Here is a 19,055-nt window from a genome sequence, read left to right on the forward strand (position 1 = left end):
TACACTTGTTAGAATTTGTGTGCAAGTGTTTGTGTGTGAGATTGTGAGATTGTGAGTGTGTGTGTATGTGTGTGTGTGTGTGTGCACATGTTCATCTGTGTGTGTATGCACACATTCATCTATGCATGTGGGTGTGTATGTGTGTGTGCACATGTTGATCTGTGTGTGTATGCACATGTTCATCTGTGTGTATAAGCCCACATTCATCTATGCATGTGGGTGTGTGTGTGTGTGCGCACATTCATCTGTGTGTGTGAGTGCACATGTATGTCTGTGTGTGTGTGTGCATACATGTGTATGCACATGCATGTCTGTATGTGTGTGAGAGAGAGACAGAGAGAAATTCAGAAAGAGAGGCAGAGCTAGAGAGAGACAGAGAGATGGAAAGAACGAGCGTGAGATAGATAGGTTCATCAGTCAAATTAAACTTCAAGGTTGAACCTCCCAAAGCCCGGTGTAGACCAGACGTGGCCACGATTATGTGCTGCTGGAAGGCAGTGAAGGCCTGGAATGATTCAAAGTCTATAACTAAGGGTAAAGACCTAATGATACCTCTGCTTATCTGACAAGGTGGGTAGGGAGGCAGTGAAAAGGAACATGGGGAGCTCTCAATAAATGCCCTAACTAGTGGGTGGAGGCAGGAACAGTGCAGGGAGGAGACGGGGGTGGGAAAGGTGATAAGACAAATTAATAGAATTTAAACACACAAGCTAGAGCACACATCTGGAAAGGCAATCTTCTTTCAATACAAATTCCAGTGTGCATTCCAGGTGTTCATTGGCAAATAGGCCTCAATCATGGATGATGACATTAGACAAGCAGAAGTGCCTCAAATCACTCAAGCAAATGCAAACAGTTACAAGAACATTTTTGTGGCTAACATACCAGTGTTATTGCCTTCAATCGGTCCACTGACAGTGAATTTTGCAGACTGTTGCTTCATCCATCTATCAAGCAGAATGACATTCATGCCCACCCACTGCAAAACCCCTCCCCATTAACATCTCTCCTTCCTTCCTTCCTTTCCATTGCAACCCCGCAACATAGGCAACAGAACCGTAGAGGAGTAGGGAAAGACTCACTAATTAATGATGACACACTGCTGAGCTTGGGGTCATAGGCACACTTGCCCTTGCCCGATTCAACTTTTCCTGGCTCCAGATGGAAGATGTAATCCTGAGAAAGTGAAAGAAAAACAGAGTCAGACAGACACAGAAAGGGGGAGAGAGAGCGAGAGCTAAAAATGTTTGTTAAACACTTATTTTAAACAACACATCACACTCCTCCATTCCTTGAAAGAAACTCTGTTCATTTATCCTCTCTTGTTACTGCAGGATCAGCTACAAAGACTGAGCCGAAGGTTTATATCAGGAGAAGCTATAATTAAAGCATGAAAAGCATCTTTTATGGAGGAAACGGGCTGTCACAAATTGTTGGTCCTTACAAAAGAACGGAGCACACACACACACACACACACACACACACACACACACACACACACACACACACACACACACACACACACACACACACACACACACACACACACACACACACTACTGTGCTAACCATCCCATTCTTTTGCAGGAGGTGGATGTAGGATAAAATTCAATTTTTAGGCAAAAATGTCACATCAAGGCTTTTAATAGGAAGAGTCTTAGAAATTTGAGGACCACATTCAAATATTTTCTTTCATATTTTCTAGTACCAGATCAACCAGCAATACATGTTATCTATCTTATTCAGTTCATGTCTTTTCAGGACATCATGGTTGCCAATTAATAAGCCAAACTTATTAGAGTTGGTGGAATACATATCGATATGTTGTAGTAAAGATGCATTCCTTTCATAAAGTCTCAGACAATTTGACAAGCTAGTTTTCCCAGTGCAAGGACTTGCTGGGAAGTTGCACGTATTGAGAACCCAGTCACACAGGTCAGTACACTCCATTCCCTGCCCACGCCGTTTTACATCCAATTAAAGGAGGGAAAATACGTCCGGGCAACAAATCAGATGCATTGACCCGTGTATTTGGATTTCCGACCTGCTCCAATTGCATGGTATTGTGTCTCTAAGGCACTAATTCCTGATGTTCATTGAGGAGAAAGTGTTATTAAAAGAGTAGCTGTATAATTTGTCAAATGGCATAGCTTGCATGCTACATTGTGGCATGTTGTAGGGGGACTTTGGAAGGAAGCAGAATGTTTTAGAGTCGTGCTTATAAATGCGCGCGCGCGCGTGTGTGTTTTCTCTAGTGGCTGCAGTTTTCATCCTGCCCATTAAAAGGTACTGGGGTTGTAGGTCAATTGACCAGCACAGGCTTGTGGACCGAAAGGGCCTGTTACCCTGCAGTATGTCTAAATTTAAAAATTAAAAAAAGTCCATTAAATTGGCTAACCACATATTAAAGCAGAGCTTCTGATATTTTGCACACAGGACCGTGAACTAAAATGCAATCTATCCAGTTCCTCATAAAATGCTTGCAATGACATCCTTGCCATGCTAATCACTGCCAAAGCTCAAAGCACCTCAGCCCAAGGTAGCTGCACAAAAGGGTGGCGAGAGACACAGGGGCGGGGAGGCACAGTAATTGCTCACATGTGTGGCACCCAATCTGACAGTTTGTCCTAGTCGGCCTCCACACCATTTAACAGCACAGGATGCGGACAGTGAAAGGATACCAGCAGTGAGGTTTCCTTATCACAAGCTGTAAAGATTAAGGTTGGTTGTTGATAAGTGCAATACAGGTCATGCCACAAATTATACTCATCTGTCTTATGGGTACAACATTATTAAAATCAAAAGTCCAACGCAAGTCCCACCAGCAACAGAACTAGGCTTCTGCTCTTTCACCACTTTTAATTCTTTCTTATCATTTTTATGTGCTCTTCATGCCATTAGTTACAATGGAGTGGAGGTATGGTTACCACATTAAGCGATTTTCTCATCTCTGGACTAAATGATGAATGGATGTCTGCAGAATCTGAACCCCAAGGACAGCCTGTATTAAATTTTAGCTGATGTCTCATTTTGAATCTTCGTGCGATGGGCTTTTTGTGGTACAGTCTGGTTTTCCATTCAAAACTTTTTTTCCTTACCCACCGGTGTGGCCGCTCACACACGAGTGACCAAAACTTGAAACCTCCGATCCCTCACGCGATTTTTGCATGGAAGTGCGGTTAGTAAAGGGGCGGGGCTTGCAAATACGTGTGGTATTCATCAACCCATTGTGACAGATCGCCTGCAGTTCAGTTTAGACTGCAAGGCAGTTTCCGCCAAGAACGTCCCGGGGTCCACAGGGAAAAAAATCTCAGAACGGGAATGAGTCAATCGTTCCCGATCCGAACCTTTTGGCATGGCCTGTGTTGCGGGAATTCTGCGAAAATTTCCCGTTACGCAGCGGCTGTGTGAAAACCATTAATGTATGCAAGCAAGGGAGGGAATAGACAGTGTGCCATCCTTGTCTGACTGAGTGACACTGGGAAATCAGGAGCCAGGATAAAGTGTATAGAGAAGTATCCAGCCAATTACTGGCTACCCTCTCCCCACCGTCACTTCTCATCTTTTATTTCTCTCCTACCCTCCCACCTCACTGACAAAAGACAAAGGAGGAAAAACCCAACCCAACCAACCAATTTTCCCCTGCAACCGCTGCAACCGTGTCTGCCTGTCCCGCATCGGACTTGTCAGCCACAAACGAGCCTGCAGCTGACGTGGACATTTACCCCTCCATAAATCTTCGTCCGCGAAGCCAAGCCAAAGAAGAAGACCCTCCCACTTGTGACCTCTCCTGCTAGCCTCCTGATTCTCCCCCTGTCCCTTCCTCCCTTCTCTCCTCTCCTCCTTTCCCTCCCCCACCTTTTTATTCAGGCACATGTTGCCTATCCTTTGGATTCTGTGTGACCTGATGAGTTTTTCCAGCACATCTGCGCATTGCTCCTGACCCCAGTGTCTGCAGGCCTTCTCGGTATTTAAGCTTGATGTTTGTTTTTGCATACTTTAAGATCCAAGTCCTAGGCATTATTAAAATCTTAAATTTGTGATGCGGTCACAGAGAAATTTCAGTCGGAGCTACTATTTAATATCATCACTGCCCGAGGGTAGTTATGGAGAAGATAACCCATGGGTTATGTCCCATCTCCCACACAATTTCGAAAAAAAAATGACTGCACTTTGGTTCAGAATAGAATGAGTTTTGAAGAATATCAGCCTATTTTAGATTGTATCTGCTGCAATGGTTTGGGGCTGACCCAAGGACCGTGTTCATAATCCCAGGAAGTCAGAGGTTGGAGAGGGATATAAAAGTGTCCTGATTTTCAATCGGATTCAGCGTAGGAATTGGTGGTATGAGAAGATGCGCGCATTCTCGGAAGGTTTACTGGTGATGATTGCAGGGATCCACAGGATCTACAGTAGTGTAGAGACTGAGGGTCAAACATAAGAATTAGGAACAGGAATCAACCATCCGGCACATCGAGCTTGCCCTGCCTTTCAATGAGATCATGGCTGATCTGGCCATGGACTCAATTCCTTTAACCGGCCTTCCCCCCCCACCCCCCCCATAACTCTTAATTCAACAATTACTCAAAAATCGATCTATCTTTCTTAAATATCTTTAATGAGGTAGTCTGTACTGCTTCCTTGGGCAAAGAATTCTACAAATTCATGCCTCTCTGTGAGAAGCATGAATTTCCAATAGATCCATTTGGATTTGGAGTGGGTGTGTAATCTGTGTGGGATATATGTTCTCTGGTTACCCACTATGGGTTTAAGGAGGGTGTGGTTAGGTTTGAACAGGGTGCTGTGTTCCGTGGTGGTTTTAAAGTGTGCGCTACAGTTTCTGCAATGTTTGGTTTAAGGAAGAGTGCTGCGTTTCTGATGGTTTGGTCGAGCTAATTCTATGTTCACTCGACAGTTTTGCTTTACGATTAGTCGGTTTAGACCGCAAGCACTCAGTGACTTTGGAGAAGTGTTTCTCGAGCTGCTTTAATGGGAGATGGTGGTGATCTTGGTGGGATGAGGTTACACCAAAGAGTTCATTCTCATGTTCAGGCATGATCTAAAGTGACATAAGCGTAACAGAGAGCTGGCCATGGGGAAGAAGTAATCGTTTGCTGGTGTTCTTAATGTCCTTTTTCAACACGTCATTTATCATTGAAAAATGATCTTTTGCCAAACCTATCACAGTTCATGGCGAATGCTTTCAGTAATATGACTGTGTGTCAAGTATAAGTAGTTGTAGCCCTGGCCATACCTCATGGGCAAAACCCACAATTCCTCTGACATCCTATATAGCTATGCTATTTTGAAAATTGCTGCTTAGAGAAACAGATCCGCCCTCCCTGCTTCAACTACTGAGCATCCTTTGGGGCAGAGAATTCCAAACATCTGCGGGTTTCCCTGTTGATCCCTCCTCTCCTCAATCCTAACCATTTACCTAGCTCCCACCTAGATGTGTCTGTGTCTCCTGGTGATTTTTGGGGTGGGGAAGAGGAGAGGGGCTGGGAAGAGTGAACATGTGGGTCTGGTTTGGCTTGCATCTGCTGGCTCATTCACCAGCTTCATTTTTTGGGCAGGGACTTTTGAATTGTAAACCCTGACAGACTCGGGGCTGTGCTAACAGGACTCTAGTGGTGATGCAAAGCTTTCACACCAAACCTCACATATGCTGTAATTACCATCCTTCCTCCAGTACTTGGCAAGAAAGCAAAGCCTCAGCTGCTTGAGAGTGCTTTGCTCCTGAATAAAAGCCAGCATTGCTTCATTTCTCAGCCAGAGCCTGTGGGTCTTCCTGATCTCTTGGCAGCACTGAGGCCATGGAGAACACTGGTGGCACAAGCCAGACCTGAGGCATCTGCATTAAACCACAAGACTGATGAGCGAGTTGTTGATGCAGGATTTCCAGATGACTCCGTGACAAGAGTGTAAAGATGAGAAACTCCACATTGCTCTCATGGGTTTTATTAAACCCTGCCAGCTGGAATGTTACAGGTCCATACTGTAAGCACCTGCCAAACGAGAGTGCAGGAAGGGGCAATAGCTGGCGGTGGCACGATTAGTGACTCGGGTTCAACTCTGGCGCTGTCTGTAAGGAGTTTATACGTTCTCTCCATGACCTGCATGGAATTCCTCCAGGTTCTCTGGTTTCTGCCCACCCTCCAAAACCGTATGGAGTTGATGGTTTAATATAGTGTTTGTAAGCACGGGGTTTCAGTGGTCCGAATGGTCTTCTACTGTGTTATACATTCTAAAAATAACCTATCGTGCCAAAAGGTGCTTTTTTCTCATCTGCTGGTAGTTGGAATGTAGGTGTAATCTTTGGCAGAAGAAAATCAAATTGATCGTAGATGACACATTGATCGATATTTATATTACTCAATGGTAACTCTGGAAATACCCTGCTGTGTATCTTTATCTGCCAACTCTTGTGCTGTACATACTGCAGAGTGAACTGACACCACCCAACTGCCTGATGTGCTACAGCTCAGTCGCACTTCCATTAACATTTGCACATGCATGGTTCTCAAGAATGATTGTGGAACAAGCTGCTCAAGAGTGGATCGAGTTGCCGGCTGAAGGGGTGAATGCGTGGTCAATTTTGGCATGTAAGAAAAATTTGGACGTGCAGATGGATGGGAAGGGTATGGAGGACTATGGTCTGGGTGCAGGCCAATGGGACTAGGCAGAATAATAGTTTGGCACAGACTAGGTGGGATGAAGGGCCTATTTCTGTGCTGTAGTGTTCTGTGGTTCTGAAAAACAGAAATTGATAGTTTGGTTCCCCTGACCCTTACTTGTGAAAAGACCAGCCACTGTTAGTCAATTTTATCCTCCCTCTGGCCTCGTGAACTATCCAATTCCACAGCCGCCAAACTATCTCAGGCCAGTTATCCTAACCTTTGTTTCCAAAGAATGCCAGGACTCTCCGTGTAATAGTCAGTGAGGGATTCAGAACACCAGCTCTCCTTCCTGCATTAAGGATGTAGTTGAATTTTCATTCTTCAATGGAAGCCAACGTGTAAAGGTGACGTTGTGAGGCGAGGGATGTTTTCATTGTCCACCTCCACCATAATGTTCCATCCCTCTAGCATAAAGGGTCCACCAGTGGACCAACTTTCAGCCTGGAGTGTTTGAGGAGACTAGTATAAACTGGGCGATCAGCAGACAGGGAGCAGAGCCACTACTTTTTTCCAAAGCCCCGTGCTGAATTATTTTTCTCCACCAGCAGACAGAACACCTTTCCTTGGCAATGGCCACTGTTAGGTCTGCTTTGTTCATGAATGAGTGAGACAAACACCAGGCTGAGTCGAAATCAGGGTTCTTTGTTCTTTATTACCGGATTGTAACACTTGCGACTAACCATGTTAGTCGGAGAATGCATTCTGCCGTTATCAGCAAAATGGTGATTTTTTATACCCTTGGATATGTGCTTAGAACATCATCATATCATTACTTGTCCAATGACTAAAACTGTTGCTATCCTTTCCCTGCTAGCTTCCTGCCTCTCAATCCATCAATGTCTCTCTTATCTTGTAAGTACAAGGATGCATTCACATCTTGTTACAGCCCTGTACATTCCCATCTCATGATGTTTTACCTAACAGGAGTACAAGGACACCTCCCCTTCTTGTTACTGCCCTGTACAGGGTAACTCCCTACACATTCCCATCTCATGATGTTTTACCTTACACCACACCTCCAGGAGCTCAAGAGGGCGACAGCCATCCCATTTGGTGTCACAAGACTGTAAACTCTGGCAGGCTAGTTTGGCTGTGGGATTGCAGCATTTGAGATGGATGGGGGCATGCACTGCCGGAGAGGTAGGTCGAGCGGGTTGGGTAGGGAGAAGAAACCCAAGAAAATGAACTCTTTCCAAATCTCCACCAATGGAAGTGATGCCTCCGTGTTCAGAATGTGGAATTAAAGAATAAGTGTTGAGAATCCTCCCCCATGAGCCACCATCGATGGGAGCACTGAACTGCAGCCAGGCTCTCAATTGTGAGCACTTAAAGAGCAGAGGTCCATCCCTTGGCTGGAGCCTCACCGTGTGCCGAGGCTGAGGGATGTACAGGCATTATATTCAGCGCACAGACCAATCGGCCTGTTCGATCAAGTGATGTCGCGTTGGGTCACGTCAAGTCAAGCCAGTTGATGCCACATTTTATGCTCGAGGTTTGGGACTTTTTAAAACTCCAGGCCTCTCTCCACCATAGAAGGAGGGGATATAAGTGGCTCGTGAGTGCTACTGGGGTAGAAGGCAGACAGGCACAGTGAGTGCAGCAGGAAATCTAAAATAAAACAAAGGGAAGAACATACAAAACACGTTTCGGAAAGAAATCTGGAAGACAGGGCCTGATACAAAAGATGCAGCACCCTGCATCTGCTATTCCTGGAATCCCTGCTTCACAGCCCAAGGTCTGGACTACGCGAATAAAGACCAAAATGTGTAAGAGAGTTAATGAGCAGTAGGTTCATTAGGAGGTGTTGGGATTTCTAATTCACTCGTTTTCTTTCAGCTGTCATGAAGTGGCTTGGGCTTGATGGAGGGATGAATGTGGATATAATGGATGAGATATTTTGCTCTCATTATTTTTAGTTCCGGCATTTCCTGGGGCCTTAATTAGCACAAGGACTAAAAATAAAGAGAGCACAATTCCATTGGAAGTGGAACAATCAGGTTGGCTAGAGGAGCACAGAAAGTGTCGTGCATGTGTTAGGTATCTATGTGGGAAGCCAATGCAGGATACAGGCAGCAAGGGGATGGAGAGGAAGGGCTGAAAAGGATACTGGCCCAATGAATGCAAATGAGACTAGAATGCCAACTTGGTCAAGTTGGGCCAAAGGGCCTGTTCCATGGTGAATTTATGACTCTAGGATTCTTTGATTCCAGAAAAGCAATAGTGCAGTGGAATAAAACAAATCAGATGTTGTAATATTTTAAAAGGGCAATGTTGAAGCAAGTCTTGCCGTTTTATATTCTTCCACACTCAGGAAGGATGCAGAACAGCAACACAGGGATTCACTAACGAGGTACCATGATGTAAATTAACCATTTTCTTAGTGGAGAAACAAAGGTTGCGAGATGGTTTGGTGAAATCATGAGAATTGTTACACGAGACAATGAACAGTAAAGTGAGATGTTGTAGCCTCTAGTTGAGGAAATGGTGGAGTTAAATTCATCATTATCTGGTGGAAAATTGGGATGATATCAACGGAAAGGTTTCATTGCTGGGTCTGGAGTTTTCATTGTGGGATATGACGAAATCCACCTTCTTCATTGGGTAAATGTTAATATGATTGACAGGCAGGTTGCAAGTGCAGGTATTTCCCAGGTTCTGGTTGTGTGAGTCTGGAAAAGCAGATGAGTTTGGGGGGGAATAGTGTCCATTGAAGGGTTATAGGCCCAACCCCAGGCCATTGATCTGGAGACACACGAGGCTGCGGATGCTGGAATCTGGAGCAAGAAACAACCTGCTGGAGGTACTCAACGTGTCAATCAGACGCAGCAGATGGAATTACCAATGATTCAGGCTGGAATCTTTCATCGATTCTGATGAAGGGTTTGGAGCTGAAACACTGGGCAATGCTTTTCCCCACTGATATTGCTGAGTTCCACTGTAAGATTGTATTTTTATTTGTCCCAGGGCAGTGGTTGGTAAGGGGGATGGGGTGGGGTGCAGAAGGAATTTAGCAGGATGGAACAAAAAGATTGATCTTTTCCTGAGATCACAGATGGTCTGGGAGACCCAGCTGACCCTGGTCAAACCAGTCCAAAGGGTGAAGTCAGAAATGGTAATCCTCTTTAACTTGCTAAGATGACCCATAGGAGCAGGCTGATTGGTTGTCTTCATTAAAGTAGTTTGATTAGAGTTGGGAATTCTTAAAGCTTTATCCATAGATCTACCATCAAATCAACCCCTTTTAGGTGTTTGGTATACATCATATCTATGTATTCCAACAGAAAGGATAAAGGCATGTTCTGTCAAGATTCGACTGAATGCAAAGAGGATCAAAGTATTCCAGGGATATCAGTTTGGGTGACTGTTTGAGACTGATTTGAGGTGTGGCATATGGTAGAAGTGTTCCATAAATTACAAGCTCTCTACTGCTAAGGCATAGTCTCTCCTCACGCCTGGGTCTGCTGTAAACTGGCAGTCATTATAGAAAATATAGTTATGTCACCGCATTAGCAGCCAGAAGCTTAGATGTTGATTTGCAGGCAAGAGTTGAAAATCATCAGGCCATCTGGAGAATTTAACCGAGTAGTTAAATTAATCTGGAACAACAAAACTAGTGTCAATAATTGTGACCACGAAATGATCTATCTGCCATAAAATCCCTTCTTGCTCACCGCCTTTGTGGTGGCAAGACCGCTGTCCTTGCCTTGTTTGGTTGATGGGCCCACACGATTGACTGTGAATTGTCTTCTGAAATGGCCTGATGATGTGAGCCATTCAATTCAGCCAGTGACACTGGCGAATGAATGAAGAAATAGCCGAGCACAGTCGTTAGCATCAGTTAACTGCTTCCAGTTAATTATTGGCATGTCAACGGATAGTTTCTCCACCAGTAGGTTTTATAACGTAGCCACTTGAAGGTGGTGAGGTAGGCGGGATTGCTTAGTTGGCAACTACGTACCTCTGCCTTGCGTCCTCTGTTGACAAAGGTGCAGATAGGGTGATAAGCTCCAGTCCCACAGACATACAGGTGCGTACGGTTCCAAGGCTCAATGAGGCAGATGAAATTTGCACACTCGCCCTAACAGAAGTGAAACAGAAGGACATCATTAGGCACTTCTCAAACCACCATTTCAAAACGGGATTCGCTGATGATTATGTTGAAGCTGGTTCTTCCGTTAAATTGTCAAGAACTGTGAGGATATTTTCAAATATACTCTTGTGTCTAAACTATGGCACACCCCTCTGGAACATGAGTGATGCGGGAAGGCTTTGATGGAAGGAAGGAAGGAGACCACCTCAGTATTCACCAGACTACCTTCGGCTGACTGTAGAGAGACAGTTCCCTCTTGGGAAAGACTCTGGATCATTGTTTGAACCCCATTTTTGAGGGTCGCGAGACTTTGGAATTCTTCCTTAAAGGACAAAGGAAGCAAATACTTTGAATATAGGTAGAGATCACTACGTATCTTTGCTTTAAGAGACACAATAATTAAAGCTGATGGAATCTATAAGCAAATAAGAAGATGCTGGAGGGACTCAACAGACCAGGCAGCATGGAGAGAATGGTTTAGGGATGGGACCCTTAGTCAAGACAGGCTGAGATACTTGCACCTAAGTAATATCTTTGACCTCACATGGGTAGGTTCTTGACGAGCAAGGGAATTTTCACACCAATTAGTGGGTAATTCTGCTGTGCCTGCAGCAATGTATGCAATGTCATGTATGTACTCTGATAACAAATCTGAAATCTCAAAGGTTACCGGGGGCATGTAGAAATACTTTATGGTGAGCCCCACAGCTGCAGCAACTTGGGTTCCAACCTGATCTCTAGTTCTGTCCGAAAGGAGTTTGCACAGTCCCTCTGCTCTAGTCCGCTCCCTCGTGGAATCTAGGGTAGTTGAATGTGAGGACAATAAAATTAATGTAAGTGGGTACCTGATGGGCTGAAAAGCCTATGTCTTCACCATGTGACTGGTTTATTGAATTACTCATTGCCGCATCTACCAAGATTCAGTGAAAGGCTTTGTTTTGCATGCTATCCAGGCCAATCTACCCATTCTTAAAGACAGTGGGGATTGCAAAAATGCAACAGGGTGTAATGATGCAACAAGTCAAAAAGAACTGGTTATAGAGAGGAGTACAGATAAACAGTGCAGAATCATTCTCTTTCACTGATGGGAGGTCCATTCAGGAGAATGATGACAGCAGGAAAGAAACTGTCCTTGAACTTGGACCTTCGTGTTTTCAAGCTGTGGAAAAGGGGAGTAGAGAATGTGAGCAGGGTGGAAGGGACCTTCAATATAACTCCTGAGGCAGCAGAGGCAACTCCTGATGGCCGTGGAGAGACCAAACCCTTGAGGGAACTGCTTCAGGGAACTGCCCTCTTATCCCTGTTTCAAAAATGGCCGCTGCTGGAATCTGAAACAAAAAGGGGAGGAGGGATAGTTAGGCGAAGAGAGGGAGGAGAACCAGAAAGGGGAGGGGGAAGAGGGGAAGAGGAAGTCGATGTCAATGCCATCTGGCTGGAGAGTGGCCAGAAGGAAAATCAGGTGTTATTCCTCCAATTTGTGGGTGGTCTAGCCATCCCCCCTCCTCTGATAGCTGCTGTCACCTCCCTCCCTCCCTTCTCCACTCATCACCTCCAGCCTTTCTGACCACACCTCCCCCCTTACTCTTTTATTTGGACACCTGCCGACATTTTCCCGTACTTTGATGAAGGGATCTAGTCCGAAACGTCGGTTATGATTTTGCTACATAAAAGGACTCAGCTTGACTTGCTGAGTTTCTCCAGCTTTGTTTATGAATTTGTTTTTTGCTACTCATTTCCCCTTTGTGGCTGAGTCACTCACAAAAATCGATACATCACTGAGGAAAAAAATGCCACATAGAGCACAGAAGCAGTCCTTTGGCCCATCTAATTTGTGCTGTTCCAATTATTCCACCTAGTCTCTAGGCCACTTTTAGACCTTCTGCCTGCTCCTCATTTAATAAGATCTTGGCTGATACCAGTTCTTACTCCATTTTCCTGCCCAACAGCTATTTATCTTGACCCTCCTTTATTGTACTCAGTTTCAGCCTTCTGCAATAGAGGCACCCTGAATGACTCCTCATCTCTGTTAATTGGCACCACAGCAGGAAGGAGAAGAGCCACATGAGCTTCCAAGCCTCCGGATACCCTGCCTCTCACGACTATTGGCAACTGGCTTCTGATCAGCTGTTACTCCAGTCTCCTTGCACTCGAATGGAAGAGGGGAGTGATTTGATAACGGCCTGAGGAGCACCGCTTTCACTCAGAGGGATGTCCGTATCTTGCAGGAGCTGCCAGGTGGGTACCTGGCATTCAGACAGATATAAAGACAGGAAGAGTTTAGAAGGTTATGAACCAAATGGAAATAAATGGGAAGAGCTCAGAATGCCTACTTGGTTGCATGGATGAGTTGGGCCGAAAGGCATGTTCCTTACTGAATGCCTTTGTGACTCTAACCTGACAAATTAACAGCAGCAATAAATGACGGAATAAACTATCGAAAATCCTGCACAGTGTTGCAGCAGGTCGAGCCACTGCCTCACAGTTCCCGTGGCCCAGGTTCAACCTTGATTTTCGGTACAGCCTGGGTGGGATTTGTATCTTCTTCCTGTAGTCGTGTGGGTTTCCTCTGACTGCTACGTTTTCCACTTGCATCCCAGAGTAACATGGTTTGAGGATTATTTGGCCTCTATAAATGGCCCCGAGTGTGTAAGTGAGCCGCAGAGTCTGGCAGGAATTGATGAAATCGTGGGGAGGATAGCTTTCATCGGGAGGGAATGGGCTCGCTCCGAGAGCTGATTTAGGATCATGGGTGAAAGGACCGCTTTCTGCATTGCAAGGGAATGTGGAAAATGGAAAGGTCATTAATTGGCCTCAACTGAACTTCTTCAGCAAGCTCTGGTTTTATGAAAGGGTTAGGAGCAGAAGAAAATACACACAGCTATGTCCCCACATCCCTCTAATATGCTCTTCTTTGAGCAGGCTTTTATAGAATAATATGGGAGAGAAATGGGTCCCTTGGCTCACCACACCCACAAAGACAATTTTGCCCAGCTACAGTAATCACATTACATCTGCGTCCTTCCATGCCATGCTTTTTAAATCCCTGTCAAAATACCTCTTAAACCTACACCTTGTCTGGTAGGGCATTCCTGATACCAACCACGATCTGTGTAAAAAAACCTCTCCACTCAGATCATCTTTAAATTTTATTCCTTGTACACAAAACCTTCTGCCCTCTTGTTTGTATTGTTCCTTCTGTATCCTTATTTAACTTAATGTTATAATAACAATTTTTTGGACATACAGTACAGTAATAGGCCCTTTCGGCCTACAAGCACATGCTGCCCAATTACGTTCAATTGACCTACAACCCCGGTACATTTTGAACGGTGGGAGGAAACTGGGGCCCCCGGGGAAAACCCACGCAGACACATGGGGAATGTACAAACTCCTTAGACCCAGCATCGGATTCGAACCTCAGTCGCTGTAAAGGCGTTGCGCTGACCGCTACGCTAACTGCGCCGTCCCTTGGTGTTGACGGTTTTCCTTAGCTTCTGCCTTGAGCATTTTACCTCATAATCTGATCTACATTAATGCGCGTTGTTGTTAAGGAGTAAGATTGAGTGAACAGACAGTGAGGTTTAAGGAGTGATGTCTTGTGTGCACAGTTAGCTGGGTGCAGGCACTCCACGAATGCCTGTGCAGAGAACACCAACATGCAGGAACCCTTTCTGCAGCATCCCTGTCCTAATTTATGAAACTGCTGCAGAGAAAAAAATGTTTTAATCAACAACAACAATTTGAGTAAATCCAAATGGAATGAGAGAAACATGATAACCCAAGCCATCACTTATAAGTCTAGGCAAATCTGCCAGAAAACTGCCAAGACAGTGGTTCTCAACCTGTTTCTTTCCACTCACATCCCACTTTAAGTAATCGCTGTGCCATTGGTGCTCTGTGATTCGCAAGGGATTGCTTAAGGTGGGATGTGAGTGGAAAGGGAAGGATGAAAATCACTGCTCTAGACCCAATTGGTACTGAAATATTTTGCTTGAGAAAAACTGTCATTGGTCCATTTCCTTTGGAGTTATGAAACCATGCACATAATGAATCAATGAGGTACGATTAAAACAGTGGTTTTCAAACCTTTGTCTTTCCACCCACATTCCACCTTAAGCAATCCCTTACGAATCACAGTGCACCTATGGCATAGGGATTACTTAAAGTGGTACGTGAGTGGAAAGACAAAGGTTGAGAACCACTGCGCTAAAAGATTGGTTAATCAGTCCCAAAAACATTCAGAGATAGGCTACATCATATCCTGAAATGGAGTCGCTGACACTAGATCAGGCATTCAGTAAGTACTCAGGCATTTATAGATTATTGAAGCAATATTGCTTGTTTAATACTTGTGATTCAATGTCATATATATGACACAGGGCAATAAACAAAATAATTTAAACCATGTCTTCCTCGAGGTGCCAAATTGATGTAACTCTTGATTTTGGGGTCACAGGAGCTGAGGACTCAGTAAGTCCCACTCCTGGACCTGGCTCTTGGAATGAAGCAGACGATGGACTCCACAGGGTAGAATCCTACCTTGGTTGCATGCACTAAATGTGTAATCTGGTCCCAAATGTGCCTTAACATCCACTTCTAAAAAGATTCTTTGCTGAAATGAATGCAAGCAATTTTTTAAAAAAGCAAGCTTAGTCGTGCTCCGAGCAACAGATCCACCGCGCTCCAATTTTCAGATGCACGGGGAAGGGATGATTAAAAAATGCGAAGTTCTTCTCCTTTGAAGAAAGATTTTGGGTGTCCCAGCCAGCAGTTCTCCATCAACATCAGATCAACATTTTCTCGCCTGGAACCCTACCTGTTTGCAAATGGCTGTGTTCTTTACCTTATATAACAATAGTCTCTGAACATGAAAGACAAATTAGAGGTTGGGACCTCCTGATGATGTGGTAAACTGCTTTTTGTGACTGTGTGAATGGCAAACATTCTTTCCATACTTGTACAACGTTAGTCAATGAAAAGCAAAGGGAGGTCAGAGAGGGCAAGCACTTACATTCTGATCTTTACCAGAAAGAACACATTCGTCTCGTCGTTGCTGGCTGACAGACCAGTGAATCTAAAGGAGTAGAAATGAAACATTGGTCTTCCTTCAAAGAATTACAGATAGAACCCGCATGCCCGTGCTGGTTGTGTTCACTCTTCTTCCCTGCTCCCATTACATTTTCCCAGTGCTTTTTTGGATTTGATTTTGAGTCTCGGAATGAAGAAACCTCAGGTTCCTGACCCAGTGGTTAATGAGCATAAAGTGTTCCCTGTCACTTACGTGGAGCAAGTCAACATCTTCTTATAACGCTCACGGACTGCAGGAATGGTTACTCTGTGTTAATGTTCAGATTCTATAACACTCAGTTTGTGCGATAAGGCTCACAGGATCCAATAAGGCCCACATTGCGTGATAAAGCCCACCACTTGCGATATATTGAGTTACAATGCTCAGACTGTGTGGTTACTGTCCACGCATTTTGATTGTCCGCCCACTATAATAATGTACAAGGTGCGATCATTTAACATGTCGTGATAATGCTTACAATGTTCAGGCAACGCATTCTGAGAATGCGTCGCCTTGGCTTACATCGTGCCTATACCTTTAAAGTTCGCTCGTCGTGTGATAGTTAATGGATCTTGTGATATTGCTGGTGCTCCCACAGTACGTCAATGCTCACGGGAATGGTTGATGCACCCTGTGATACCGTACCCAACTTCCAGTAATGTAGTCGGTGCTCACGGTGTTATCTATGACAATGCCCTTACCTTATGTAACCATGCTGAACGTGCTAATTAAAGGATGGGGCGACAACACTCACACCTTGTGTAACTGCTCACATAGTGTGACCGTGTTCACATCCAGCAATAGTGGTGACACCTGCTAATGTTACTCAACATCAGGCTAATATGCTGTGAGATAGGCTCATACCGATATTCTCCGATAACGTTCACATTACGATGTTGCTCCCAGTGTGTAATATTGCTGATACAGTGCCATAGCATTCACACTGCTCACCCAACAGTATTGTAATCACCCTGAGACCTCATGTTATCACAATGTCAACACATCGATACAATAAGGTTGACTTTCACGAGCTCTCCCCCCCCCCTAACATTATGGGAGATGAGTGGGAAAACCTCTGTGAACATTCTACCCTGCTCTTTGATCATGCATATCCTTCAAATGTATAGGGTAGCTGAATCTTTGCTGTCTGTATGAAGAAAGTAAGCACAGTTTTGAGCCTCCGTTCATAGTCTTAACTTGTCAATCTTGATATTGTTGAAATGCATTATAATTGGACATTTCCCTATCTGGAGCTCATGTGCAATTTTGGTCACCTAACTGCAGAATAAGATTGAAAGAGTGCAGAGAAGATTTACTAGGATGCTGCGGGGACTTGAGGAACTGATTTGCAGGGAGAGGTTAGGATTTTATTCCCTGGATCGTAGAAGAATGAGGGGAGATTTGATAGAGGTGTACCAAATTATGAGGGGTATAGATAGAATAAATACAAGTAGGCTTTTTCCACTGATGGTAGGGTAAGGCACAAACAAAGGACATGGGTTAAGGGTGATAGGGGAAAAGTTTAGGGGGAACATTAGGGAGAATTTCTTCACACAGAGTGAGAGTGTGGAATGAGCTTCCAGCTGAAGTGGTGAATGCAGGCTCAATTTTCATCTGGACAAGTACATGAATGGGAGGGGTATGGAGGGCTATAGACTGGGTGCAGCTCAGTGGGATGAGGCAGAGTAGTAGCTCAGCACAGACTAGAAGGGCCAAAGGACATGTTTCTGGGCTGCAATATTTTATGGTTCAATGGTTCTAATCCAAGAGGAAGCAAAAGAGATGATGAAGGCAGGGTCAATGTGAACTTCAGCAAGTATTTGGGCCAGAAGATAGGCACTTGGGATTCAAGGCGAGCTTCTAAATGGATCAAAATTTAGTTTGGTGATAGGAGGCAGAGGGTGGTGGTGGAAGCATGCTGTTTTGATTGGAAGGCCGTAACCAGTGATGTACCATGAGAATTGGTGCCGGAACCTTTGCTGTTGGTAGGTGCATTAATGGCTTGAAAGTGAATATAGGAGGTATGGTTAATAAGCTTATGGATTATAGGGGGACTGGTGGTGTTGGGAATAGCAAGGAAGATCTTAATCAAATCGAAGATGGAGCATCGACAGATGGAACTTCATCCTGATAAGTGTGTGAGGGGATTCATTTTGGGAAGTCAGATAGGGGTGGGCGATCCATAGTGAACGTTGAGGAAAAGAGAAACTGAGAGTTTCAAGTCCATTGTTCCTGGAAAGTGGCCACACAGGTGGATAGGGTGATGAAGAGGGCATACGGCCTCACCTAAGGTAAGGACATTATCAAAAAGTGTATTAACGATCTTCACATAGGGTCTGCATTTGGCATAGAATATAAAAGTCCACATTACTTTGCCTCTTTATATAATGCTGGTTGGGAGTATTTGGAGTCATACTGTTCTGATCACCCCAGCGTAGAAATGATGTGGCTGTGCTGGAGAGGCCATAATCACAAGGAAAGAAAATCTGGAGACGCCACAGTTGAAGTAAAAACATAAAATGCTGGAGGATCTCGGCAGGTCAAACAGGGTCCTTCATATACATTACCGACATTTCGGGCTTGACCCTTCATCAAGGTATGGGAGAATGTTGGCAGGCTTCCAAACAAAAGGATGGGTGGTGGAGGGGGAGGGGTTTGGCAAAGGCGGGAGATGATAGGTGGAGAAGGGAGGGAGGGGAGGGTTGTTACCAGATTATGACTCTAGTGACGGGGAGAGATTGGAGAGCCTGAGTTTGTTTTCCATTAAGCTAAGGAGGCAGATGGGTGACCTGAAAGAAGTGCAAGACCATCTGAAGCATGTATAGGGTAAATGGTCCAAATCCTTTCCCTGTGGTTGAGGCATCACAAACGAGATGGCAGAGTATTAAGTTGAGAGGAAGGAATTTGGAAGGGTCCTGAGGCTTACGTTTTTTTTTGCACAAAGAGTAGTTGAAATCTGCCATGTGCTACGAATGGAGGCGGTGAAGTCTGATGAAATTAGTATGTTCAAGATGCAGTTAGATTTAAGAGGAATTAAGACGGACACTTAAATAGGCATATAAGATATGGATCTAATGTGGGAAAATGGGATTAGTGTTGAGCAAAAGGGTTGGCGTGAAGGTGGTGGGCTGAGGGACCCGTCTCTGTGCTGTAAGCTCTATGACTCTCACAGGCACATAAAACTACCTGAATTATTTAGTTCACATACCCTCCACCA

The 19,055-nt window shown here is 44.7% G+C and overlaps 1 protein-coding gene across 3 annotated transcripts in view; it reads right to left on the reverse strand.

The window, feature by feature from the left end:
• Positions 1 to 19,055, reverse strand: part of LOC138763032 (semaphorin-3F-like) — a 259,869-nt gene that overhangs the window by 76,418 nt on the left and 164,396 nt on the right. For all 3 annotated transcript variants that reach the window (XM_069936552.1, XM_069936550.1, XM_069936553.1), the window contains 3 exons: positions 15,782 to 15,844; positions 10,639 to 10,758; positions 1,083 to 1,176 (listed from right to left, as the gene is read on the reverse strand). In XM_069936552.1, coding sequence (XP_069792653.1) covers positions 1,083 to 1,176; positions 10,639 to 10,758; positions 15,782 to 15,844 — 277 coding nt within the window. The remainder of the gene's footprint in view (positions 1 to 1,082; positions 1,177 to 10,638; positions 10,759 to 15,781; positions 15,845 to 19,055) is intronic.

This window comes from Narcine bancroftii, chromosome 5 (assembly GCF_036971445.1).
Source record: "Narcine bancroftii isolate sNarBan1 chromosome 5, sNarBan1.hap1, whole genome shotgun sequence".
In the NCBI taxonomy this organism is placed as follows: Eukaryota; Metazoa; Chordata; class Chondrichthyes; order Torpediniformes; family Narcinidae; genus Narcine; species Narcine bancroftii.